The following is a 25,030-nucleotide window of genomic DNA, read 5'->3' as shown; positions in this document are numbered from 1 at the left end:
CTCCTCTTTCTTTTGATAGTCTATATATCCCCTGTTAGATCTATTGAAGGCTTCTTTTCGTCATACTCAATCGTTTCGATATGACTTCCAGCTCCGTGGCCTATCCACAGATGTCCATGATTTCCTGTGGTATCAAATATCTAGTGATGTACAATGTCCAAACTTTTTATCCCCCAACGTCTAAGGGGCACAGACTATCCAACTCATCGTCTATCATCATGACGCCTCCGCCGATAAGAGTCGTCGCTATCTCGATCGCGGTCTCGATCCCGGCCATGTCTGCTTGAAGCACTTGACGAATGCCGGTCATCATCCCGATATCTCCGTCTCTCGCGGTCCCGGTCCCGGTCTCGAGCACGATCACGATCACGCTCACGCTCACGGTCTGAACCTCTGTCGCGATAGTATCGGTCATCGTCATCGTCGTGCTTCCGGCGCCGTGAATGCCGGTCCCCGGACGAGCGACTCCTGTCTCGTCGAGACGACCGCCGGCTGTCGTAGCGATCGCTGTCCTCATCATCACGATCATCCCGCCGCCGAGAATCTCGATCCCGGCCTCTGTCCCTGTCACGGCCACTCCTCTCGAGATTGCGATCCCGCCGCTCCTTCCAGTCGTCCTCGTCGCGTTTCGCCTTGGCAGCCTCCTTCTTCTGCAGCGCGAGCTCCTCCTCCGTGACGAAATCCCCCGTCTTCTTATTCCGCATCATGACAGGCATATACACGCCCTCGGTATTCCCTTCCTCTCCTTCCTTCCCACCCTTCCGCGCGCCCTTGCGCATCGCCGCCCGTCCCCAAGCCCCCAGCTCCGCCTCCGCCCCGCCCTTCCCTGAATCCTTCGCCCCAATCCCCAGGAACCCAGGCCGCCGCTCCGGAATCCGCGGCCGGTCCGCCCCCGCAGACGCAGAATTCCCGTACTTGCCCTTCCCGACAGCCTGGCCCTCCTTCCAGCCCATGCCCCGCAGCAGCGCAGCCCCAAACTCCTCCACCGGAATCGCATTGTACTGCTCCAGCGACGCCGGCTCCGGGCGGGACGCCACGTCCGCCTTGAACGAGGTCGTCTCGTCGTACCGTTCGCCCGGCCCGTCCGCGCCCGCCGACTCAATCACCAGATCCGACCGCGCCTCCATCTCCCCCTTGCTCTCGCGGATCAGCGCATTGAGCGCGATCTCGTCTTGCGTGAGTGGTTTGCGTGGCAGCTGCTCCGCCGCGTCCGCCATGGGCTGGTCCCCCGCGGACGGGGCTGCGACGGCCGTAGCGGTATCGGTAACATTGTTGTCCTCCTTGCGCTGCGCAAAGCTCAGCCCGTACTCCATGCTCGGCCGCTCCGTCTCGACATTGTCGCCGGCCGTCTCGCCGCGTTTCGCCGCTTCCTGGATCGCCTGAACTTCCTTGGGGAGGAGGTTCTTCTTGCCGCGGCGGAGGTTGACACCCGGCCGGTCGCGCCAGTTGTTGGTGCTGGTCACGGGAATGACAAGGTCGCGTTTCTCGTGGGAGCCGTCGGCGGCGATGGCTGTGCCGGTGAGAGTGTCGAAGCCTGTTACGGCTTCGTGGACGGGCGCGCCGCCGTCGGCGTCGTCGTCGGATTCTTCATCGTGATGAAGCTGGTGAGGGCGACGCGGGAGAGCGGTTCGACTCGAGGGGTCGTTCGATGTGTTGCTTGATTTTTGGAGGTTGAATGAGGTCTTCTTGCTCTGCGTGGATGATCCGCCGAGGGAGAGCGAGAAGGGTTTTGTCGAGTTTGACATCTTCAGGCAGGGTGATGTTTTCTGAAGAGAGATTTTATGATTTAATCCATGCGGATCTAGTCCAGGGAAGATATCAGCTGGAGAGCATTCCAGCGAGAGTGCTGTGTCTATGAAGATGAACGAACGAGGTCGATAAGGTATGCTCGAAAGCGGTGCGGGTGGCGAAGCCCGTTAGACGCGCGCTTACGTCGGAAACTGCAAAAAGTGTCATCCCGTCATTTCATTGATCTTTCGATATCATTCACGCCAGTCAATCGCCCCAGTACAATATTGTACCGGCGCGTTATCTCCCTATGGATACATGTAGTACAAGATCTTGAGTGCTAGAAAGAAAAGAACAGAACCAAACCACGCCACATCAATTAACCGGAATACCTCCCATCCAGTCGTATTGGGGTCCGCGCCCTCGCATGCCAAACAGCCAAACACCAATGCGAAAAATCGACTAAGAGACGGTGTCTCTGATATTTGAGGAGATATGTAGAGGGTATGGGTGAGTATGGGAAGGTTGAAAGGCAAAAAGACGTTATGAGAGTGTAGGGCATAAGATCAGAGCGTGGTGTTCCATGGCGCATGCGAATAACAAAGAACCAGCCGTAGGAAAGAGGAATAAAAATGTATAAGTAGGGTATAGGAATATGTACAGGTGAAGTAAACGGGGTGAGGGGTTATGAAACGGAATAGACAGCGGGAAAAGCACTCAGCTAGCTCCCAGCAGTCTGGGCTTGCGGATTGGGGCTCTTGCTCGACCCCGGCATAGGACCGGCTTGGGCACTCCCACTGCGCTGAGTCTGCGGAGTCCCGCTTCGGCTCTGCTGCGGGACGGCTCCATTCATAGCTGGAGACCCTCCAACGCCGACTCGGTTGTGCTGAGCATTTTGAGGCACGCGCATCATAGGCGAATACCCTTGGGCCTGGGCCATCTGCATTCTCGGACCGCCATTCATGCCTGTCTGGGACGCCTGGAAGTTACCATCATGCGCCGACACTTGGTAGTTGGCTTGCACTGCAGCCATGTTGCCCGCAGCCGCATTCATGGCAACTTGTGACATGCGCTGCTGCTGATACTGGTGCAGGCGCTCTGTGGCTAGTTTGTTGACCTGCTCTGGCGTCATATTCGGGTTGCTTCGCTGAATTTGGTTCTGCAAGCCACTGATCGTGGGCACCATTCCACTCGATAGGAGGTTAGGCTGTCCCATCCGAGGAGAAGGGGTAGAAACGCCTTGAGGGGTAGCATTGTGGAAGGACGGGCTTTGCATCCCGGCTCCAGCTTGAAGAGCCGCCATCATTGCGGGATTGTTCGGGGTGCCGTTGACATTTGGCACATTCATGTTGGGAGAATGAGAGCCCTGGGGCACAAACTGCTGCTGATTATGAAATTGCTGCTGAGGCTGTTGGGGTTGGTGTTGTTGTTGTTGTTGGTGAGGTTGTTGGGGTTGTGGTGGCTGCTGCTGTCTTGACTGGAGGATTCGCTGCTGCTCCTGGAGACGATTGGCCTCCCGAATGACTCGAGCGTTATCCGGAGACGTCTGCATAGGCATGCCCGGTCGAGCACCGGGAGTCTGCTGCATTCCAGACTGCGGCATCATCTTCATGGCCATGGCATTCGGAGGCATCGGACTATTCATTGCTCCAGTATTGGGCATCCCTTGCATCTGTGGGCGTCCCTGGTTGACACCCACACCGGCCGGCATTCCGTTTGGCATACCGTTAGGGACTCCGTTAGGCACCGGATTTGGGGTATTGTTCCCTGCGACGGCAGGAGTTCCGGAGTTCTGAGGAAGAGCATTGGGTGTGCGTGCGGGAGCACCATTCATCATTCCTTGCTGATTTGGCATCTGGCCATTACGAGCAGCATTTGCCTGGGTGGTATTAGACAAGTACAGGACCGACTTTAGCGGAGAACACTCACTCTCGAAGCCATCATTTGAGCCCGGAACTGATCGTGTCTCTCTTGCATCTTCAGTTCGCGCTCATGCTTGAGTCGACTGAACTCTGCGGGAGACGAGATCGGGGGCTTAGGTTGGTTGGCTTCGTTGGCCTTCCTGAGGGAAGCTAATTGCGAGGCTGAAAGAATGTCAGCTTTGTCCTGTGACAACGCTGGAATGAACCTTACCGTGTTGCTGTTTCTGAAGCATCGTCTCACGCTTCTTGGCCAACTTCCGCATAGCGTCGAGCAAGGCAAGGTGCTTGGATGATCTTCTCCTGTCAACTCGGAGCGGCTGCGTCGTGCGCCTGCGGATCGGCGGCATCGACTGGCCGTTGTTGCCTTGCTGTTGCTGCTGTTGCTGCTGCTGTTGCTGAGCAGCCTGCTGCTGTGCTAGGACAGTCCGCTGCGCTGTCTCCAATCTTTGGTGATAGGCTCGGAAGTACTGAGTCTTGGACATATCAGCCGGCAAGCCCTCAAGCCCGACCCAGCGCTCGAAACACTCCCATGGTGTTCGTCGTTCTGCCGCGGACGTGAACTGCGACGATGGAGTAAGACAGCTGGAAATCAACGACCAATTATACGAATATTCCTTGACAAGCCGACGAAGTTCCTCATCCTCCGCATATGTCCACTGTGACGACTGTCTCGACTCAAAGAAACCTACGGATGGCATGGGATGCTCAGTGGGAGGTCTGAATTGATGTCCGGGGTGGATCCGGTCACGGATGTGCTTGTTTTCAGGCTGGAAGAGTGCAACATTGGTTTGCTCCGGCGGCAAATCCAATACGCGATGTCCTGGATCCGAATCATACTGAGAATAGTCATAACGGCTGCGCTTCCGAGGAGGCTCGTCATCGTGGAACTTGATCTTTCCAAATGCGTATTTGGAGACTGGCAGGATCTCCGTCTTCCACGACGCGTCCGGGGGTTCTTTGAACATCGGCAGATTCGACTCTGGGGCAATCTTCACTGGTTCGTAAACAGGCAGTTCCTCGAGGAGCTTCTGCGCTGCGGGGGTCATATCAAGGGAAAACGTGAACTCGTCAGAACCAAGCGAGAAGATTGCTGCAGGTGCGACAGTATCGTGCAATTCGTGGCGAGGTTCATCATTGAAGCCCTCGCTGACCGAATCCTCCTCGGTCGAGGGCACCAAGTCGGGAGTGGGGTGGGAGATGCCAGTCATCTCATCACCCGTCTCCTCTGGAGGTGAAATCATGTTTGTAGGAGGATCAGACTTCACATCACGTTTCGGACGGGGGATCTTGGCCGGGACACGGAGTAGAGACCGGTGCTCTGGATCACTATGGACGTACTCTGCACACCAGTCGGCGCAACTTTTGGCTGCCGCAATTTTCCATTTCCGCTCCTCCCGAAAATCGGTGCGCATCCACTTCATGTGGTCCAAGAGAGCGTCCCAGTGAGTACCCTGACGTGGGGGCTCCAGCGAGCGTTTGAGCTGGCGCAAAGGCCATCTGTTCGCGTTCTGCAGCTGGTAGATACGGCGCAAGGTACGGCAGTCCATCTGCTCCTGGTAGTCAAGGAAGTGATTTGCTGTTGTTAGGGTCTTATGAGAGGAGGCGAGAAGTGTGCTGAGGCTCGTGCCACGAGGTGGTGTATAGGCTTTGTTCTGGAACAGGGTGAAGAGGTAATCCTGCTCCTCATTCAGTTTCACCAAGTCACCGGCTCCCTGGCGAACAAGATCCATCGAGTCATTTTTCTCTTGCTGTTGTTGCTGTTGCTGTTGTTTAAGGAAGACCACTGTGGACGGCTTGCTTCTCTCCTTCTCCCGGGCTTTTCTATCCTTGAAGCGCAGCCTCGCGGGAGACTCGGGCAGTGCATCTGACACCAACCGTGTCGAATCCGCAGTCTTCTCGCCAGCTTGTCCCTTGTCGGATGGTGGGGAGGCCTTTGGCGTCTCACCAAGAATCTCTGACACAGACTTATGCCGAATAGCGCCGGACGAGACTCTAGTTGTCATTCTCTCCGGGTGCGCTGGTTGGGCGGACGATGAAGACTTCTTCTGGGCAGGTGCAACCGACTCCAGAGTCCTGGACGGCGTTTCGACTTCAGAGGGCTGATCAGGTTGAGGCTGCGTCGACGCCTGGGTATCCTCAGCAGTCACAACCACGCCATCGGCTCGCTTGGGCTCAGGTTCTACGGGAGGCACCAGAACTGGCGTCGGCTGGGACGAGCGTTTCGAGTCTGTGGGTGTTGGCTCAACATTCTCCTGGATGACTTCGTTCGTGGACGGCATGGCTGCGCTGCTACCCCCGATGGCCTTACTGGCCGCAATGGTGTCCTTCTGGAGCGACTGGGCCTCTTCCAACCGAAGCTGCTCATCGGGTGTGGACGGCACTAACGTCGGAGGTGCCGAGGCTGGCTCCTCAGGCTTGGGTGTTGGTTCAACCTTCTCCGTTGGCTCAACCATTTCTTCGGCCGGACTGGTGTCAGGAGAAGCCGTAACAGGAATAGGGGTATTGTTGGAGTAGGGGCCCGCCGAGGAGACCGGAGAAAGCGGTTGGTCTGACGCCTGCACAGAGCGACCAAGAGCAAGGGAAGGGCGCTTGTCGTGCTTCTTCTGTGTCGAGAGTACCTCCGTAGTACTTGAGTGCACACCCCCGACTGGAACGGGCTTCGTCTGAGCAGGAGGAACGCTGGCATCGGTCGCTCGCTGGCCTTGGTCCTTTTCTGGTACGATTTGGTTCGGTTTTTGTTCAGAAGCAGGCGAATCGGATGGTTGAGTCGCACCAGGCGTCGGCACATCTAGGCCCTGCGATCCTTCGGGAGTGATACCGGGTGCGGGTTGACTGGAAGCACGTCCCTCCTTCTGCGGCTCTGGTCCGGTCGCGGCGACGGTTTGTTGCGATTGCTGTAGTGTCGCTGCTTTCTCTCCATCGCCACGCGCGACGGCCTGCGAAGCAGAGGCCGGAGCCTCTGCGCCCGGTGGACTGATGAGGGCGGCATTGGATGATTTTGGAGCTGAATCGACCTGCGACGGAGACTCTTCAGAGCTGCGAGGGATCAGCGCTGCATAGTCGGGAAGCGGTGGAAGAGTAGCTTCGTTGAAATAGCGACCCCTGGGATGTTCATCAGTAAACGCGCCTCGGGGACTGGAGATGAGCGAAACCAAGGGATTCGAGGAAAGCGGAATTGAATAGAAATAAAAGGATATATTGACTAATTGAATATAAAAAGCAAACAACGAGGACGATAGTAATAAAAAGAGTTAAGAAAGAGCAAGGACTTACTTGGATAGATCGTTGGCGTCGAGGAACGCCTGTTCCTTCTGGTGGTAGAGGAGCGAGTCGGGCGGAGTGTTCTCGGTCGCGCCCGCGAAGCCGACGGTCGCAAAGTAGAGCTCGCTCAGTTTGCGCTTCCGCGACACCAAACAACGTCTAAAATTGCAGATTAGCGATAAATCGGAATCGCAGAAGCAGGAGGAGTCGAATAGACCGATGGGATGGAAATTACTTACGCGATCTCATCATTCTTGGACCGAAGAAGCTCTTCACGGAGCATCGAGTCTATTTCGGGAACACAGCATCCGATTAACGCGCTAAAAATTTAGGGAGCGAATTGAGCGAAGTCATCCAGATGGAAAAAATCGCTCAGAATCGATGAAAAGGATGTGGTGGTGGAGGGATGGGATGTCAAAAATTGAAGACGCGATACGGGGACTCTGAAGGGATTTTGGGGGGGATTTTCGTTGCCTTGGAGGGATGGGTAGATGGTAATTTTTTTTTCACTTTTTTTCTTTCGAGACCAGGAATTTGGTTTGGTGTAATACGGGGAGGGGAGAAAGAGTGGTTCGCAGTCTGGGTATTATGGGGAACAGGGTGAAAAGAAGGAGAAAACAGTTGGCCGCGCGCGGTCGCGGAAGCCGGGAGGACCTGTCTGTTTTGGGTAAGTTCTGCGCGCCGCCTTATCATGTCACTACCTACAATACTGTTCCCCTGGGCGAAGTCACCATGACATTATCCCTCCGTACATCGCCTCCTTTCAGCCTTTCAACTTGGGACAACCTAGGTTGGAGGGCGTTATACTAAGCTGCTGACCTGTTTGGTAGGGTCCGCATTGTCAAATCAGCCAGGTCACAGGTGGCTTCATTTCCGGGATATTCTTCCTTCACGTCGCTATCAAGAATCCATCCAAGTGCTTGTAAGTTGGCGAATCCGCTGAAAAGGATGCTCCAGCAGTTCCCGCGTTGTCTTCCTCATTTACGGCAATCAAGCAATTATCTGTTGCATAAACAAGTAGGATCCTTTCTTGTTCTTTCTCTTCTAGAGAAGCAAGTGTTTTCTCGAGGACTAATGAGTGAGTCTGGCGTGTCTGATATGTGATATAATTCATGACTCAGGAACGCACCAGAATACCCAGGTTCATATGCCAGCGCTCTTTTGCCAGCCAAATCTTAGTATCACCTCCGGAGCACGAATGTGGTCTGGCTGGATCGTCCTGGCCGTCGAATCTAATGAAAGTTCTCAAATCGACAGTCTTACTGATGATGCTACTCAAGGTCTTCAGTGACCCTGAGTCACAGACGCAGTGGTAATTTGTCCTCCAACAAGGGTCGATTTTGTGAGCCATGGGTTGATCAAGGAGAGAGTTCATAAGACCGCCAAGCACGTCGGGATGAGTCTAAGCGAGTGTTGTCAGTCTATCGCCGCCGAGATAGGGCTGGAGATATACCTGTATCTACAATCCTACATGAAGAGTGCAGATAATCCAGACCTTCAAGTGAAAGGCGAATGTATGTCTTGATGGGTTGAAGAGGTATCGTTCTATCTTTCAACCGGCTTTAGAACAGGCAGAACGGCTCCCTCACAGGCTCGTATACGAGACGCTAGAGCCGTCCTTCCGAGCCAGTAATCTCGAAACGCTCTTGAGGATGTCCGAAAGAGTGCACGGCCACGGTGCGAGGGGGTCTGTCTTCCCAGACATGTTCCTCGATTGCCCATTCATCATAACCACTTGGCGAAGGCCAGTTGGCATAGGATTTTAGTCTCAGGGCATTTCTGTTGTCCCTCCATGTCTAGGCAACTCGTTAGCAATGAGGTACACGCGGAGCGATAGCAATCATATCCTCGTAACCTCGAGCAAATCAAACAGTATACAGCTCTTCCTAGCCAACCCTGACAAGGGTTTGGAAGCAGTTGGTAAGATACTCTCCGGGCTTCATGAGATAGAAGGTCCGGGTAGGTTTCTTTGTCGATGAATTCGTCTTGGCAAACGAGGGTTCGTGGAGGATTGGGAAGCGGTTTCCCGCACATGGAGCTATGTAGATGCGCACATCGTTGTATCCTGGATCGAGCATGAGTCTGATTCGAAATGTTTATTATGCTCAAAATTTCAAGAATAATCTCAATAAGAGTTGCGTGGTCTAATGGTCATGACGTCTGATTCACATGTGGATCTAAGATCCTCAGAAGGTTCCCGGTTCGATCCCGGGCGCGACTAATTTTTGCCGTTTTCTCATATGTTTATGAATTTTGTCTTCTTTTTTCTTGTATATCCAAGGCCGGTCACTTCGCTGGCGTATGCAGAGGTCGACACTGTACTACAGTTCGGACTGCTCGTTTCGTTGATTGGATAGATCTGCCGTACTACACGGTTAGGTTAAGCTACTGCAGATATATATCAAATGTAGCCGATAACAACTATGGATGGGTTGGTTGCTCTGCTATTCAATACCCATGTCCATCGGCGGTTCAATTCAGTAGATGGATCTACCTTGCTATAGTATCGTGGTGAAGGACATGTTACCCTTACTCACTACGAGATTCGACCTACTTCATAGATGTCTTCTTGTGGCAATTGCCAATCACCTGCCGACTTGGCGGCATTTGTCCTTTTTTCTACCTAGGAACGTATTCAAGGCACCTCAGTAGACAGTATAAGTGCATAGTCTGTTTCAAGTGCAAGCTTGAGGCTCAAATATGCATGGTTGTTTGATTCGATAGATGTACAATAGACGAGTCCTGGAGAAATCCCTCTTTACTACATTGGGTAAGGTGACACCTCAGGCACCAAAAAGCCGTATCAGGATTTGATCACTTCTACCGCTTGCCTATCCAGATTTATATCGGCAGAAAAAAAAGTCGCCCGCTTCCCGATACAACTACTGGTCATACGCAAGCTTTCTAACATTCTATCGAACCACCTCGATAAATTGTCAACCTCATCATGGCCAAGCGCAAGAGAGAAGAGACCGTCAAAGAGCCGCAAACTGCGCCCAAACCATCCAAGGTGGTCAAGGCTGCAGAAAATGCTCCAACCATGACGGATCCCTCGACACTGAATGTGCAAATCATCACTGGATCGTACGAGCGTGTGTTGCATGGTTTTACTGCCGCCATCCCCACTAGCGCTCTCTCCAATGAGGAGAAGGAGTCGTCAAAACCTTCCTCTGTGCAATTCGTGGATACTTTCCTGTTTGAAGCTCATTCATCCGCTATTCGATGCCTTGCTCTGTCCCCGATACCGAAGGCTGATGCCCCCGAAGAACAACGAAGCGTCATCCTGGCGAGTGGAGGAACAGACGAGCGGGTGAATATCTACTCGGTGTCTGCTGCTCCTATTGTGGGAAGCGACCTGTACGCACCTATCCCGACATTGGGAGGCAAGAAGATCCTCGAGAACCCAAAGAACCGAGAGCTGGGGGCGTTGCTGCACCACGACTCCAGTATTACTTCTCTATGCATCCCATCACGATCAAAGATCCTGGCCGCTTCGGAAGATAACACCATCTCGGTCAACCGAATCCGTGATCTCTCTATCGTCTCCTCCATCAAAGCTCCCCGACCCAAGACCCAGGGAAGGCCCAGTGGTGACACCGCCCCTGTCGGTGGTGCCCCCTCCGGCGTCAATGATTTTGCGGTCCACCCGAGTATGAAGTTGATGCTTAGTGTCGGGAAGGGAGAGAAATGCATGAGGCTCTGGAACCTGGTCACCGGGAAGAAAGCAGGTGTATTGAACTTCGGCAGGGATATACTTCAAAGTGTGAAAGAAGGGAAGTGGAGTACCGGGGAAGGGAGAAGGATTGTTTGGAACTCGAAGGGAGACGAATTTGCTGTTGCATTCGAATGGGGAGCGGTGGTTTTTGGAATCGTGAGTTTGACTCGGTCTTTTCTGTTTGTCGCTGAACTTTTGGTTAACCTCTCCACAAGGATTCTACACCGACTTGCCGGGTATTCCCCAGCCCTCGAAGCAAACTGCACCAGCTGAGATACGTCACTCTCGACCCGTCCGCAGAAGATAGTGACGAACTCCTGGCCGTCTCTACCGAAGACGCTCGGGTGATCTTCTACTCTACTAAGAAGGTCCATAAGCCTGAGGATGAAGAAGACTCTCCCATCCCATATGCAGAGGCCGTGGCTCAGATCGGTGGCAGGGCATGTGGGGTGCCTGGCCGAGTGAAGGATTTCGAAATCATGAGCCTCCAGGACGAGAGGAAGGAGTTTAAGAACGATTTCCTGGTGACGACCGGAAGCAGCGAAGGTGTCGTGCGAGTATGGCACTTGCGGGGTGAGGAGCTCACGGGGACGAAGGAGTCGAAGACCCAGGATGAAAAGGCTTCTTCAACGCGCCAGGTGGGGAAATTACTGGGTGCGTACGAGACAGCGTATCGCATCACCTGCCTGAAGGCGTTTGTGATGTTAGCCCCGGAAGAACCATCTGAACTGATGGGAGGAGAGAGTGAAGAGGAGAGCGAGGAGGAGGAATCGGAGAGCGATGATGAGTAGATCTATACCCAGCTGTTGATAGAAGAGATGTATAGCTATGAAATCTGTTGTATACGAATTAAAAAAAAAGTATATCAAATCGAAGACTCATTCCATGTAACTATGTCTTGCCAGTTGTTCTAGGGCATATACCCGCCATGGTGCCTGAGGCACCGACTTACATAACACCCCTCACTCTTCCTCACCTGCTCAAAGAATATTATCGCCTCCGCCCGCAATTTTCACCTTTCTCCCCTCCACGACTCTCCAGCTTCGCCGTACACCACCGATCCCCTATCCCCTCTTCTCCCCCAGATCGATTTTTCTCCCATTTCGCCACTCGATTCTCTCATCTCCGGGGTCTGAAATTTTGCAATCATGGCTACCAACGGCGATTTCACCGACGATGAATCCCAGCCCGGTTCCCCCGTCATGGAGCCCAACGGCCAGTACGACATTGAAGAACAGGAGCCTCTCGACCAGCCCCTGAAGTCGGCGATGAAGAAGGACTCTGCTCTTTCCCCCCAGCCGAAGCGCCCAGAGCTTCCTGAACAACCCAACCCAGACACCCTCGATCTGTCGACGCTTACCCCTCTGTCGCCCGAAATTATTGCGCGCCAGGCCACCATCAACATCGGTACCATTGGTCACGTCGCTCACGGAAAGTCGACGGTTGTCAAGGCCATCTCAGAGGTCCAGACCGTTCGATTCAAGAACGAGTTGGAACGGAATATTACGATTAAGCTGGGTTATGCCAACGCCAAGATCTACAAGTGCGACAACCCCGAGTGCCCTCGGCCGACTTGTTACAAGAGTTTCAAGAGTGAGAAGGAGGTCGACCCGCCATGTGAGAGAGATGGCTGCACAGGTCGTTACCGTCTACTGAGACACGTCTCGTAGGTTGCCCTGACGTACTTTCGTCTTGTTCGATTATAGCTTGATTTACTGATTTCGTTCTCTTTAACCGCTACCAGCTTTGTCGACTGCCCCGGTCACGATATTCTCATGAGTACCATGTTGTCTGGTGCCGCCGTCATGGACGCTGCCCTTCTCCTGATTGCCGGAAACGAAACCTGCCCCCAGCCTCAGACCTCGGAGCACTTGGCTGCTATTGAGATCATGAAGCTGAGTCATATCATTATCCTGCAGAACAAGGTCGATCTGATGCGCGAGGACGGTGCCCTGCAGCACTACCAGTCGATCCTGAAGTTCATCCGTGGTACTGTGGCAGACGGCTCTCCCATTATCCCCATCTCCGCCCAGCTGAAGTACAACATCGATGCGGTCAACGAGTACCTCGTGTCGCACATCCCCGTCCCCGTCCGTGACTTTACCGCCTCTCCTCACATGATTGTCATTCGCTCCTTCGACGTCAACAAGCCCGGTGCCGAGATTGATGATCTGAAGGGTGGTGTCGCTGGTGGTTCCATCCTGACAGGTGTGCTGAAGCTGAACGACGAGATCGAAATCCGTCCCGGTCTGGTCACGAAGGACGAGAACGGCAAGATCCAGTGCCGTCCCATCTTCTCTCGCGTGGTCTCCCTATTCGCCGAGCACAACGACCTCAAGTTCGCCGTGCCCGGCGGTCTTATCGGTGTTGGTACTCGCGTTGACCCTACCCTCTGCCGTGCGGATCGTCTTGTTGGTTTCGTCCTGGGTCACCGTGGTCGCCTGCCTGCTATCTACACTGAGCTGGAGGTTAACTACTTCTTGCTGCGTCGTCTGCTCGGTGTGAAGACCGCCGACGGAAAGCAGGCTAAGGTCGCCAAGCTGGCCAAGAACGAAGTTCTGATGGTGAACATTGGATCTACGGCCACCGGTGCCAAGGTGATGGGTGTGAAGGCTGATGCTGCCAAGCTCAGCTTGACCAGCCCTGCCTGTACCGAGATCGGAGAGAAGATCGCCATCAGTCGGAGAATTGAGAAGCACTGGCGTCTGATCGGTTGGGCCAACATTGTTGCGTAAGTGGATTCTTTCTTGATTCCTCCTTTGGTCGACAAGAGCGCGAAGAGCTAACAAATCCTCAGCGGTAACACCCTGGAGCCCATCCTGAACTAAAAAGAAAAGTCTATACATATGTATGATCGGCCGAAGCCGACTGAGGTCTCATTGAGAGGGGTGCCGGCGCGATTGGATTGTGCCCATCCCTGACAACGGACCTGGACGACCGAAGCCCCAAGAAAGATTTACGGTAACGAAAGGGAGCGGCGGGATATCCCCGTGAATAGAGAACACAGGAACTCCAGTCGTCCATGGTGCCTGCTGGAAGCTTCAACGACAAGAGACCGGGGTCTTCTTAAGGCGAACAAGGGAATCGACAGCCTGAGACCCTCCAGATGCCCAGCAGAGCAGTTGGATAGACTGGAGAGAACGAGGAAGAATGAGATGTTGGAGTACAGACGGCTCGATTTTGACGTGTGTTATGACGCAGTTCCGTGAAAAATTTCTTATGTTTATTTTCCTTTTGATTCCTCTGTTCGTTTGCATGGACCTATGTAGGGGCTATATAGGGAAATCATGAGAGCAATGACCTAAAAAAGACGTGATGCATTCATTCATGCAGTGTCTCTTTGTACGTAATTGCTTTGTTGGCGGTGGTTGTAACTACTGGCCAGTTGGCAGGTGTTGACTAAGAAAGCGGTATATTTCCCCGTCGGCTGCTGGTCTCTCGGCCTCAACCACCACCACCGACCACAACACCACAGCACAGCATCTCCTCTGAACTCGCTGCTGTTGTGCTGCAGGTCGTCGCCATGTATATCCTAGATGTACGTCTCCTGACTCACCCCCTTGCAACATCCTACTCTTTATAGCTCCCCCATCACCGAGTGAGACGTGATTTAGCTTACCGTGGCCTGTGTAGCAATTGGCGCGTCTTCTGGACCGCCCGTTCTTCCCTTGGAAGAACGTCCTCGTTGGCTTCTCTCTGGGCCAGTTTGTCCTGGAGGGTCTGCTGTCGTTCCGTCAATACAAAGTCTTGCAACGCACCAAGCCGCCTCAGGTCCTGGAGAAAGAGGTGTCTCAAGAGGTCTTCGATCAGAGTCAGGTAAGCACCACCACCGCAGATTATCCACCCTAGGTCTGCCAGCAATGCTGACGATGCGAATCTTCCCAGTCCTACGGTCGTGCGAAAGCCAAGTTCAGCTTCTTCTCCGGTCTTTACGGTCAAATCCAAAACCTTGCGTTCATCTACGGCGATGTGCTCCCCAAGCTCTGGGGGGCGAGCGGCCTCCTCTTGTTACGGTACTTTCCTTCTCGGTTCCAGGGCGAGATTACACAGACGCTTGTGTTTTTCTTCGGATTCAACCTGATCAGCACCATTCTGTCCTTGCCCGTCTCGTACTACAATACCTTTGTGCTCGAGGAGAAGTTTGGATTCAACAAGCAGACGGTCAAGCTCTGGATCACGGATATGCTGAAGGGTCAAATGCTCGGAATTGTCCTGGGAACTCCGATCATCAGCGCAGTGCTGAAGATCGTCCAGAAGACCGGCAATTCATTCTTCTATTACCTGTGGCTTTTCGGTGTCTTCGTCCAGGTTTTCGCTATTACTATCTACCCGATCGTGATCCTGCCTTTGTTCAACAAACTGTCTCCCCTGGAACCTGGTGAACTGAAGACTGGCGTCGAGAACCTTGCCAAGAAGTTGGAATTCCCTCTTCATGAGCTGTACGTCATCGATGGCAGCAAGCGCAGCGCTCACAGCAACGCTTATTTCTATGGTCTCCCCTGGAAGAAGCATATTGTTATCTACGACACTCTTATTGAGAAGAGCGAGCCCGAGGAGGTCGTCGCTGTTTTGAGCCACGAACTCGGCCACTGGAGTCTTAGCCACACTACCAAGCTCTTTGGAATTGCTCAGGTACGACCCTCAAATAAATACACGCGAGGCGTATGGAAAGACAAGACAGCTGACTTGTATATGCAGTCACATATGTTCTATATTTTTGCACTCTTCTCGGTATTCGTGAACAACAAGTCCTTGTATCAGTCGTTCGGATTCGTCAAGGAACAGCCCATCATGATTGGATTCCTCCTGTTCTCCGATGCTCTGGCCCCGATGGATGCTGTCGTCAAACTTCTAATGAACATCCTCAGCCGCAAGTTTGAATTCGAAGCCGGTACGTCGATCCCTTCCCTCGGACAGTATCCTGCCGCCAGAGGCACTAACATATCGCAGATGCCTTCGCTCTCAAGCTTGGATACCAGGAGAAACTGGCATCGTCGCTCCTCAAGCTGCAGATCCAGAACCTGAGCACCATGGATGCTGACTGGATGTATGCCAGCTACCACTACTCCCACCCCATCCTTTCGGAACGCCTCAAGGCGCTCGGCTGGAAGGGCGGCAAGGTCACAGACCTTAAGGCGGAGGATAGTGAAAAGCCTGTCAAGGCCGCTGACCGCGAACTGTGAGAGGGTTACAGCGATGACGGTCGCAAAGACGATCCGCCCCCTTTGCTTTCATTTTGCGTTCTTTTCTCATGTCATCGGGTATGGTGTTCGAAACGGTGGGGAATCTTGGGAATCTTGGGACCAGATGAACATTGATGTCAAAGAGATTTCTTTTTTGCGTTCGTAGATTGAGAAGAATACCTCCCAAATGGACGGAAGTAATGAGATAGACCAACTCCAGATCAGCTCCCAAACCAAAGCATCCAATATTGCGCCAGTATAAAATGCACGTCACTTTTTTCTATGCCCGCCTCTCGGAAACAAGAATGCACGTCGTCGCTTAGGCAGCCTCCGCCTTCGCTTTGGCCTTCTTCTCTGCTAATCTGCGCTCTTTCTTCTTCCTCTTTCTCTCTTCCTTGTCGATGGCTCCGTCTTGAGCGGGCTCGGCGGCATCCACATCCATATTAGGCGTAGGATCTTCGTCCTGAACCGGGACAAACGCTTCCAGCTCGAATTTTTTCGCATCCTCCCAGTCACCTTCACCTGCGGGAGCGTTCTTCGTCTGCAGCGTGGCATCGGCGCTCTCGCCATTGAGGTTCGCCAGGGAAAGATCGCGCCCGAGCACCTCGCCAGCCAAACCTGCCTGGACACGCTTCAGATTGTGGAGGATGAGATTCGGCGCAGCAGCCGTGGAGCGAGAGACAGGGCCATGTTCGCTGATTCCCGCGCTGGGCTGGTACGCAGGGTCGATGTTTGCGCGCTCGAAGTAGGCGGCCAGGAAGTCATGCGCGGCCTGTTGCGAGATGGGCTTCGAGGAGAGGATCTCGGTGGGGGGGAGCGGAGAGGGACCGGTGGCGGCCATTGCGGAGGAAGTAGTGGAGGACAGATTAATATAGATGGAGAAAGAATATGGAAGTAGAGTCGAGCTGTTGTAGAGGAAAATGGTCGCCGAGACGAAAATGAAAAAAAGGCGGCGGCACGTGGTCCGTGCGTTCTCCGGCCGGAGATGATTTGCTTCGATATTTGATTCTTCTCCGACTCTCTCCCTCTCTCCCACTCAACCTCCGCCCTCCCACACATTCTCTCGCCTCAAAGGACCACATCATAGTGCTCTATACGACTGTAACAATGCTGTGTCTCCGCTGCAGCGCCCTCCCCGCCGCCTCGCGGACGCTCTCGTCCTCGCCAATGGCCGCGGCCATCGCCAGGTACGCTGCATATCGCCCACTGCTTCCAGTCCGAACCTCCGAATTGACACATTTCACGAACAGAAACACATTCCTCAAGAGTACTACTCAGACGACGTCCGTCGCGTCCCTCCGCTCCCTTTCCACAGCTTCCATCTCCTTCCGACCCCAACTATCGCAACCGACGCTCTCCTCGTTCCGCGCACAGCTCCCCATCGCCCAGTCCGCCGGCGCGCTCGCCCAGCAGACCCGCTCCTTCTCCGCTAGTGCCTCGCTGGCCGGTAAGCGCACCACGTACAACCCCTCCCGTCGGGTGCAGAAACGCCGTCATGGATTCCTGGCTCGTCTGCGGACGCGTGGAGGGCGGGTTGTGCTGAGACGGCGGAGGGCGAGGGGTCGGAAAACGTTGAGCTGGTAGACGTACTTGTTTGGGATTGTTCTAGGGGTTGGGGCTTTTCATAGGGCACTGTGAGATCAGAGGAGTCTGTTTTACACACCAGGCTTCGATGTGGGCTTGCATCTTGCGTGGGACAGCATCGGTGCAGTGTGTTTTCTTGTATTGTTCTTTAGGAATTATTATAACCTAGACGATGTCTTTTGTATCATATACATATATCAATTCTTTTGGCGGATATTGCATCGAGCTGTATATCCAGGAAATGGACTCGATAGGCCCGGATGATGATTGTTGCCGGTGGAATTCCAAGAGTCTATCTGGCCGGTAATATTTTCTAGAGTCTTTTATGGATGACCATCTAGAGTGGACATCTCTACCGTAGTCATTAAAGCATCACTCGTCATCGGATTCCTCGTCATCCTCATCTTCCTCGGACCCCGTTTCGTACTCGTCGTCATCGTCATCGGACTCCTCATCGTCCTCATCGCCCACCTTCAATCCATAGTCGTCTTCAAATTCCTTGAGAGCTTGCACCTTCGGGGCGAAGCCGGATGATTCAAGGCCGGTTTTGATCGTCTAACAACCAGTCAGCATCGGGTTCATACATATCCCACTTTAATGCAAATTGACATACCTCTTCAAGCACAGTGGCGCAGGTGACCACGATATTAGCAGTCTCCGGCTTGAACAAGGGGAGAATTATTTCCCGCAGGGCGCCCTTGACATCGTCCACGCTGGTGGCCCGGACCTGCTTCAGGACCTTCTCCTTGTAGTCGCTGGGCAAGTTGCGCACAACCTGGCGGATGAAGCTGCCCTGCGCGGCACCGGCGATGGTGGCTTGCTCGTTGGCAAAGCTGACAACAATGCTGCTGATAGAGCCCTCCAGCATGAGCGGGTCGAACGGGATGGCCCCAGACAGATGGTCCAGGACGATCTGCTTGCTGGACTCAAATGCCTTGTGCGCGTTCGGCGATCGGTACACATCGAAATTGACGAACCCGGTGTCGATGTTGTAGGCGAAGTTGGTGCCGTAGGCCAGGCCCGTGCCGCGGACGGCAACCCACAGGGGCCCCTCAACGGCGTTCATGTACGCAATAGCCACCAGCAAGGCCGGGAGCTTGGGATGGTCGTAGGAGTCCAGACCGCGGGCGGTGGCGTAGGCAAAGGACGAGTCGATCGTCGGCATGGGCACCACATACGATTGTCCGCCAATGTTCCGGCCAGCTTCGCTCAGTAGCGGTCTGCGAGCGGTGATGGGCTGCAGAGGTGCCACGGCGCCCAGGCGCTCCGTGAACGGCTTCCATGCTGAGACGGGGTTCTTGAGCTTCTCCAGATCGGCAATGACAAGGACCCGCATGTTCTCGAACTTGAAGAGTGCCTTGCGAATTTCCTCCATGCGAGCGACGACGACGTCCGGCTGCTCCGCGAGCAGGCGCTTGATACGCTTGAGATAGCGTGCCTTGACCAGGGTGCTTCGCGCACGCACGATCGACTCCGCGGCGTAGTGCACCATGACGTGCACGGCGGCCAGCATGTCATCACCGCTGCGCTTAGCGTCGGGCACGTCGGCGAGGAGACGGCTTGTGATGGCGCGGAGCCGTTCCACGTCGAAGACCGAGTTCCAGGAGAGTTCCTGGAGCCAGGCGATGGCGGAGCTGTACTTCTCCAACTCCACCTGGAAGGAAATGCGAAGCATTTCGGAGTTGCCCACGCTGCGCGCCCCCTCCATGGAGTAACCGACGGTGTCTCTCTCCAACTCGACAACGACCTGCTCGAAGTTGATGGTCTTACCGTCCCGTTCGACAGGCAGGTTGAAGAACGCTTCAGTGTAGATGGACAGGAGCGGTCGGAGCTGGACGGGGACCGCCTGAGCCGAGATGACGAGAGAGAGCTGGACGAAGCTGCTGGGGATGTGTTCGAAATGGATAAACAGCGGCATTTCCGAACCATCGGCATCAACGGTCTTCTGGGCTTGGTGCTCGGGGCGGCCAGCTTTCAGAGCTGCACCTGACCGGGCTGTAGTGGTCTCTACGAAGTGGATCGACTCGATTCCAGGAATGCGGAATTTCTCGAGCATATCCTTGGGAATCTCCTTGTCGTTCTCGGCCTTGGCTTTCTCGAGTTTCTCGGCAAGCTTTTTCAGGCCGTCCTCACCGAGACGCTTCTTCTGTTCCGCAACTCGGGCTTCCTCATCCTTCTTGAGCTGATCGGACATCTTCATGGATGGCACACCAAGGATGGTGACATGGTTGGCGTCGGCGATCCACTTCTTGATGAAGCTGCGCCATTCGCCTTCACTCCACTTCTCCAGGGCGTCGTATTCCTTCAAAGTCGCGACATCCAGCATCGTCGAGCCGTCTCGCTTTCCAAACAGGAAGTCAGAAATGACATACTCGGCAAACGAGGACGCGGAGCTTTCCGTGGAAAACTTCCAAGTCCGCTTCTGTCTGTCGATGCATTCCCTGAGGTACTTCATGTCGAGCTCCTTCTCCATGGCGTCCTTGAGCACCTCGAAGAACCGCTTCTCCACTTGAGCAAGTTTATCGGTCTCCACGCTCGTCAGCGTGAAACGGATCTCAATGCTCGGGTGGTCCTCAGTTGCGTAGTAGACGGCACTGGCCACTTGTTCCTTCTCCACCAGGATGTTGTCCAGCAGGGAAGCCGAGGACCCAGCTAGGTACAGGAGAGAAACGTTAAGAGCACCGGCTATCTAGTAGTTAGCATATCGCGTCCATACCAATCTGTGCCCAGTGCATATAAATACATACTTTGAATGGGGTCCGTGCAATCAGGACCTAGGAACCGAATTTCGATTTCACCAAAAGACTCATCTTCCTCGGGGAACTCTACCGTTTGCACGATAGACTTCTCCAGCGGTGGAGCCTGTTTGGAGTCAACCCAGGGGCGACGGAATGGAGCATCAGGCGGCGGGATGACATCGAGAATCGTATCCTCGAATTTATCCAGAGTCTGAAGCATGTTCTCGTGATCGACCTCACCTGTGATAATCAGACACAAGTTCCGAGGCTGGTACATATCACGATGGAACTCCCGAATTCGGTCTGCGGTGAGGACACGGAGCTGCTCCATCATACCGCCGGTCTCGTAACGGAACCCTACGCCGGAAGGATAAGTCAAACGGCGAGCGGTCAGATCGATGAGCTCAGCAGAGTTGTTCTGCACGCCCTGCATCTCCGAATAGACCACACCGGCATCGTTTCCAGTGCCGTCGATGTGGTGTACCTCAGTATAACAGCCCTCATCAGTGAGCGTAGGAGCAATAACATGCTCTAGATAGACGGGAAGGATCTGGGCAAACCCCTCCCAGCCCGCAGTATCCAGCGTGTACGCCGTGTGGTCTGTGGCAGTCCATGCATTCGTATTCGAGTATACCCGCGTAGCGAGCTTGTCGAGGAACCCTTTGTATCTGTAGTTTCGTGACCCCATGAAGCACAGATGCTCCAATGTGTGAGGCGCTCCCGAATCATCTAAGATCTCAGTGGCTAGCACGAAATACCCCGTAACTTTAGGGCCCTTTTGGTCAATGACCACAACCCGCATGCCCGTCCTCTCCGATTCATACTGGACAAACTCGCTAGGCGAGTAATCCGGCTTGAACTTTTGGAGAAGCTTGAAATGGCTGTGCTGGCTAGGTGACATGTTGCTAAGCGGCCTTGAGGATCTCCGGAAATACGTCTGGACCCTCGACGCTCGTAATGACAATCTAGACGTATTGTCAGTCGATCACAAGCTCATCAAAGTGTCTGGCATGGATTTTGCTAGGGCCCCTCCGCCCAAGCACGCTAATGATGCATAGGGTCTCAAGCCACCAATCTCGGTAGTAGGACAAAACATGCCAACAAATTGAGAAAAATGCCAGCATTGACACAGAGGCGGGTTACACAGTAATATCCGAATGGATTCAGACAGTCGGATATAGTAGCACTGCCATCGCCTTCCATGACGGAGGAGGGGCAGCGGGGCATTTTTTTAAGGGCTAAAAAAAAGCGGAAAGAAAAATAGGAAAAATTCCAGTACGCAAGACATGAGTGAACTTACACTGATTGAGGAAGTTTCGCCCAGATCAGGCCTCTTGGAACCAGACGAGACCGCACGGTGAAATGAATCTTCGTCACGGAGGGTGTTCACTGGACGTCGTGAGTTGGGCGGTGGTAATAATATTATCTGCAGCGCTTTGGAACTGCGGTGGAGTTTGGGACCCGTTTTATATGATGATCACACACTGAGAGAACAACCGGACAACGCATGAAAGCACTCCAATAGAGAGATTCTGAAGAGAATATTCAGGGGTTTATGAGGCGAACCAATTCGACCTCGAAATCACCCTAAAGGGAAAATAGGAGCGAAAGAGAGAAAAGTTGTAGTATAGAATTGGGTCTAGTCGATGCCAAGGCGGTGAGGAATGAAGTCACATGGGATCTGGCCAACAACATGTTCCTCTCTTGTATACCACGCATCACGATCCCAAGATTGCACGCCAGCTTTTCGTTGCTGGGTAGCTGAAGTGCTTTTTTGGCTATCCTAAGAGCGCCTTTGTCGTCCCTTCATCCAGACAGGGGCCTTTCACCATGGTCTCCGAGCAAGACATTTGCTCCTCGGTGCTGGAGTTCGTGACAGAGGGTGGATATCCAGCCTCCGAGAAAGTTGTTGCTGCCGAGTTTCCAGTGTCAGCTCTTTCGGAGGAATTGGACCTCCTGGGGAAAGCCAGAGAACAAGTGGAGGTAAGCACTGCACAACGCCCATTAACTCTGATTCTTGAATCTCTACGAATTCCTCTCTACGTGCTAACACACCATGTGGTTTAGGCTGAGATCAGCTCTCTGAGTCGCGAAAACGATTTCGACGCGGACGGATGGATCTCCCAGGCAAAGCAGCTTCATGCCGACATCGAACGCTCGAGGGTCACTGCACGAGAAATCGTTGAACAACATGAACACACAAAACCTCTTCGACTGAAGGTTGAAGATGCCGCTGCTAAAGTCCAACTGATCGAGACCGAGATTGCATTCAACCAAGCTGTTACGGATACTCTGGAGGAGGTACAAAGGCTATGCCAACAACTTGATGCGGGGAGAGCCACTCTTGCCGAGGGCAAGATTATGAACGCCATCGACACGTTAGAGGAGACTGAGAAGGCTGTGCGGAGTGAAAGCCTGATCACAAATACCAATGTGTCGCATGTATTGCTGGAAACCGTCAGCGACCTGCGGCGGGAGATCACGGACTTTCTTCGGAATCGTTGGACTGAGCAACTTCGTGTCGACAAGCGGAATGGGAAGCTGACAGTCTCAGCAAGTCCAGGTAGGCTGACACCCTACAGAACAGACCTTGCGTGTTACTTATGCTGTATAGAACACCCATTAGAGGACACTATTGCGGCCCTTGCCCGACTTGATATACTCGTACCGGCAATTGACCGTCTTGAAAAAGACCTAATTGCTTCGATCATAGAGCCCATTCTGTCACCTGCTCTTGAAGGACAAGGCCGTGAGGTTCGATTGGGGGATTCGTCGATAGAGCTCGACCCTCAACCATCGCCATCCTCTGTACCAGATGTTCTAGGTCGCATGAAGAACGTCCTTGAATTCTTGCGTCGCAAGCTCCCAGCGTCGATAACAGATTCATTCACCGGGTCATTGATTCCAACCCTCTCATCGAAAACCATATCCTCGTGGTTATCGTCTGCGATCCCGACGGAGCTCACGGGGCTGAAGGGATTCGAGGACACCCTGGATCAGGTTCTGCAGTTCACCAAGGCAGTCGAATCACTCGGATGGAATGGTCAAGAAGAGCTTGTTTCGTGGGTCAACCAAGCCCCACGTCTCTGGCTCGCAAGGCGACGGGTAGACTCGTTAGACCAAGTTCGCAGAGTTCTTGCTGCGAGCCAGGGCCATACGAAGATGGTGGAGCGGATTGAAAAGGAACAAGTATCCCAGAAAGACGAGGCGTTTCTAGACCAAGGCTCCACCGATGATTGGGATGCCGAATGGGATGATGATAATGAGGACGAATCGAAAGAGACATCCTCTGATCCTCAGCATAAAGACGACGAGGAAGACGTCAGCGCCTGGGGCCTTGACGATGATGATCACGATGACTCCAAGCCAACAGTCGCAGAATCAGAACCAGCTGCGGGTCAACCGGTTGAGGACGATGAAGTAGACGCATGGGGCTGGGGTGATGATGATGAAGTACAAGAAGCTGATACCGAAAAGCCTGGCGAGGCAAAACCAGCCGGACCTGTCAATGGCGAAGGCACCGATCATGCCCCTACCTCGCGAGAGGTCACCTTGAGAGAACAATACACTATAACGGACATCCCGGATTCAATCCTCAAGATCGTCAGGCAGCAGATTGCAGACTCTGAGGCCATATCCCAGCCTACGTAAGTCCAAAACCTTCGTCGACCTATGCGAGCCGTTACTCACAGTTCTCCAGTCACTCTCATTCACGCGTGGTTTCCTCTGGGGCTGGCCTGCTTGCCCTCCCTACTTTGATCCTTGCCATGTTCAAAGCCACAGCTTCTGCCTTCTACGGCCTCAAACTTAGTTCCGGTCAGATGTATTTGTACAATGACAGCTTATATCTTGCCGAACAAGTTCGCGGTCTTGTCGAGGAACATGGATTAGCAAGACTTCAACCTGACATTGAGGCGCTTGAAAAGTTTGGTAAATATGCCTACAGCAAGGAAATGCAAACACAACGCACGATTGTCACCGACCTTCTCGATGGTGCCCAAGGCTTCAGCCAATGCTCCGAGCAACCTTTCCTCGGCGAGTGTGAGAATGCAGTGAGCGCTACCGTTGACAGAATCCGCGATGTGTACAGAGAGTGGCAACCAATTCTCTCACACTCAGCGTGTCTCCAGTCGATTGGATCCTTGGTGTCGACTGTCATTAACAAGGTCATCATTGATATTGAGGACTTGGGAGACATCTCAGAACCGCAATCTCAGCGCCTGGTGTCCTTTTGCACCCAGATCTCTCAGCTTGAAGATATCTTTATGCCGGAGGCTTCAGGCGACGCTGAACGTGTACCGATGACCGCAGTATATGTGCGGAACTGGTTGAAGTTCCAGTATCTTATCAATATTCTTGAGAGCTCCTTGGCTGACATCAAATTCCTCTGGTTGGAAGGAGAACTACGACTGGAGTTCTCGCCTGAGGAGGTCGTCGACCTGATTGAGGCGTTGTTTGCGGAATCCGATTACCGCCGAAAAGCTATCGCAGACATTCGACGAGTATCGCGGGGCTAGAAATGCTCCTGCGCATCCAATTGTATATAGAGAGGACAGTATTTATTTCAATCGAACAAAAGAACAAGATCATCTACGCATGTTACAACTGCAAGTAGCTGTGCGGGGAATCTCCGCGCTTTGCACAAGTGGCCGCATCGCCCGCCGTATTTTTTCCTCACTTTGGCGCATTTTTCATCCGTAACCAGCGGATACTCGAGAATCTGTGATCACTCGTCAACCAGTCTTCTCGCTATTCTCCATAGACTAAAATGAGTGAGGACATTGATATGTCCGCTTCGGCGGCTTCTCAAGCAGCGCAGAGACAAGTGCGCGTGCAGCTCACCAGCAAGCAAGAAGATATTGCGCTACCTGAAGACACCGGTCCAATCCTGATTCCTAC

The 25,030-nt window shown here is 53.5% G+C and overlaps 8 protein-coding genes and 1 non-coding gene across 9 annotated transcripts; 5 read left to right on the top strand and 4 right to left on the bottom strand.

The window, feature by feature from the left end:
- Positions 1 to 203: 203 nt before the first annotated feature.
- Positions 204 to 1,745, bottom strand: spp2 (spliceosome ATPase-activating subunit SPP2; the record flags this gene model as incomplete). The annotated part of the gene is made up of 1 exon (XM_001214626.1): positions 204 to 1,745. One exon carries the CDS (start codon positions 1,743 to 1,745, stop codon positions 204 to 206), a length of 1,542 nt encoding a protein of 513 aa, XP_001214626.1.
- Positions 1,746 to 2,449: 704 nt separating this feature from the next.
- Positions 2,450 to 7,194, bottom strand: eaf1 (MYB and HSA domain protein; the record flags this gene model as incomplete). Its single annotated transcript, XM_001214625.1, has 5 exons — positions 2,450 to 3,607; positions 3,658 to 3,812; positions 3,862 to 6,752; positions 6,924 to 7,070; positions 7,151 to 7,194. 5 exons carry the CDS (start codon positions 7,192 to 7,194, stop codon positions 2,450 to 2,452), a joined length of 4,395 nt encoding a protein of 1,464 aa, XP_001214625.1.
- A 1,850-nt stretch (positions 7,195 to 9,044) lies between these two features.
- ATEG_10438 lies at positions 9,045 to 9,132 on the top strand. The gene has a single exon. It is a non-coding gene; the product is annotated as a tRNA-Val (tRNA).
- Positions 9,133 to 9,858: 726 nt separating this feature from the next.
- Positions 9,859 to 11,417, top strand: ATEG_05446 (putative 60S ribosome biogenesis protein Mak11; the record flags this gene model as incomplete). Its single annotated transcript, XM_001214624.1, has 2 exons — positions 9,859 to 10,782; positions 10,842 to 11,417. 2 exons carry the CDS (start codon positions 9,859 to 9,861, stop codon positions 11,415 to 11,417), a joined length of 1,500 nt encoding a protein of 499 aa, XP_001214624.1.
- A 357-nt stretch (positions 11,418 to 11,774) lies between these two features.
- Positions 11,775 to 13,454, top strand: ATEG_05445 (translation initiation factor eIF2 subunit gamma; the record flags this gene model as incomplete). Its single annotated transcript, XM_001214623.1, has 3 exons — positions 11,775 to 12,292; positions 12,371 to 13,357; positions 13,424 to 13,454. 3 exons carry the CDS (start codon positions 11,775 to 11,777, stop codon positions 13,452 to 13,454), a joined length of 1,536 nt encoding a protein of 511 aa, XP_001214623.1.
- Positions 13,455 to 14,149: 695 nt separating this feature from the next.
- On the top strand, positions 14,150 to 15,809 carry ATEG_05444 (zinc metalloprotease; the record flags this gene model as incomplete). Its single annotated transcript, XM_001214622.1, has 5 exons — positions 14,150 to 14,164; positions 14,260 to 14,442; positions 14,512 to 15,258; positions 15,325 to 15,517; positions 15,577 to 15,809. 5 exons carry the CDS (start codon positions 14,150 to 14,152, stop codon positions 15,807 to 15,809), a joined length of 1,371 nt encoding a protein of 456 aa, XP_001214622.1.
- A 319-nt stretch (positions 15,810 to 16,128) lies between these two features.
- Positions 16,129 to 16,650, bottom strand: ATEG_05443 (uncharacterized protein; the record flags this gene model as incomplete). The annotated part of the gene is made up of 1 exon (XM_001214621.1): positions 16,129 to 16,650. One exon carries the CDS (start codon positions 16,648 to 16,650, stop codon positions 16,129 to 16,131), a length of 522 nt encoding a protein of 173 aa, XP_001214621.1.
- A 1,115-nt stretch (positions 16,651 to 17,765) lies between these two features.
- On the bottom strand, positions 17,766 to 21,032 carry ATEG_05442 (putative zinc metalloprotease; the record flags this gene model as incomplete). The annotated part of the gene is made up of 3 exons (XM_001214620.1): positions 17,766 to 17,948; positions 18,007 to 20,078; positions 20,141 to 21,032. The coding sequence occupies 3 exons, from the start codon at positions 21,030 to 21,032 to the stop codon at positions 17,766 to 17,768; spliced, it is 3,147 nt and encodes a 1,048-aa protein (XP_001214620.1).
- A 929-nt stretch (positions 21,033 to 21,961) lies between these two features.
- On the top strand, positions 21,962 to 24,648 carry ATEG_05441 (uncharacterized protein; the record flags this gene model as incomplete). The annotated part of the gene is made up of 4 exons (XM_001214619.1): positions 21,962 to 22,114; positions 22,199 to 22,694; positions 22,746 to 23,778; positions 23,832 to 24,648. 4 exons carry the CDS (start codon positions 21,962 to 21,964, stop codon positions 24,646 to 24,648), a joined length of 2,499 nt encoding a protein of 832 aa, XP_001214619.1.
- Positions 24,649 to 25,030: the final 382 nt, after the last annotated feature.

Source organism: Aspergillus terreus, genomic scaffold (assembly GCF_000149615.1).
Source record: "Aspergillus terreus NIH2624 scaffold_7 genomic scaffold, whole genome shotgun sequence".
Lineage (NCBI taxonomy): Eukaryota > Fungi > Ascomycota > Eurotiomycetes > Eurotiales > Aspergillaceae > Aspergillus > Aspergillus terreus.
This window is presented reverse-complemented; position numbering and strand designations above follow the sequence as displayed.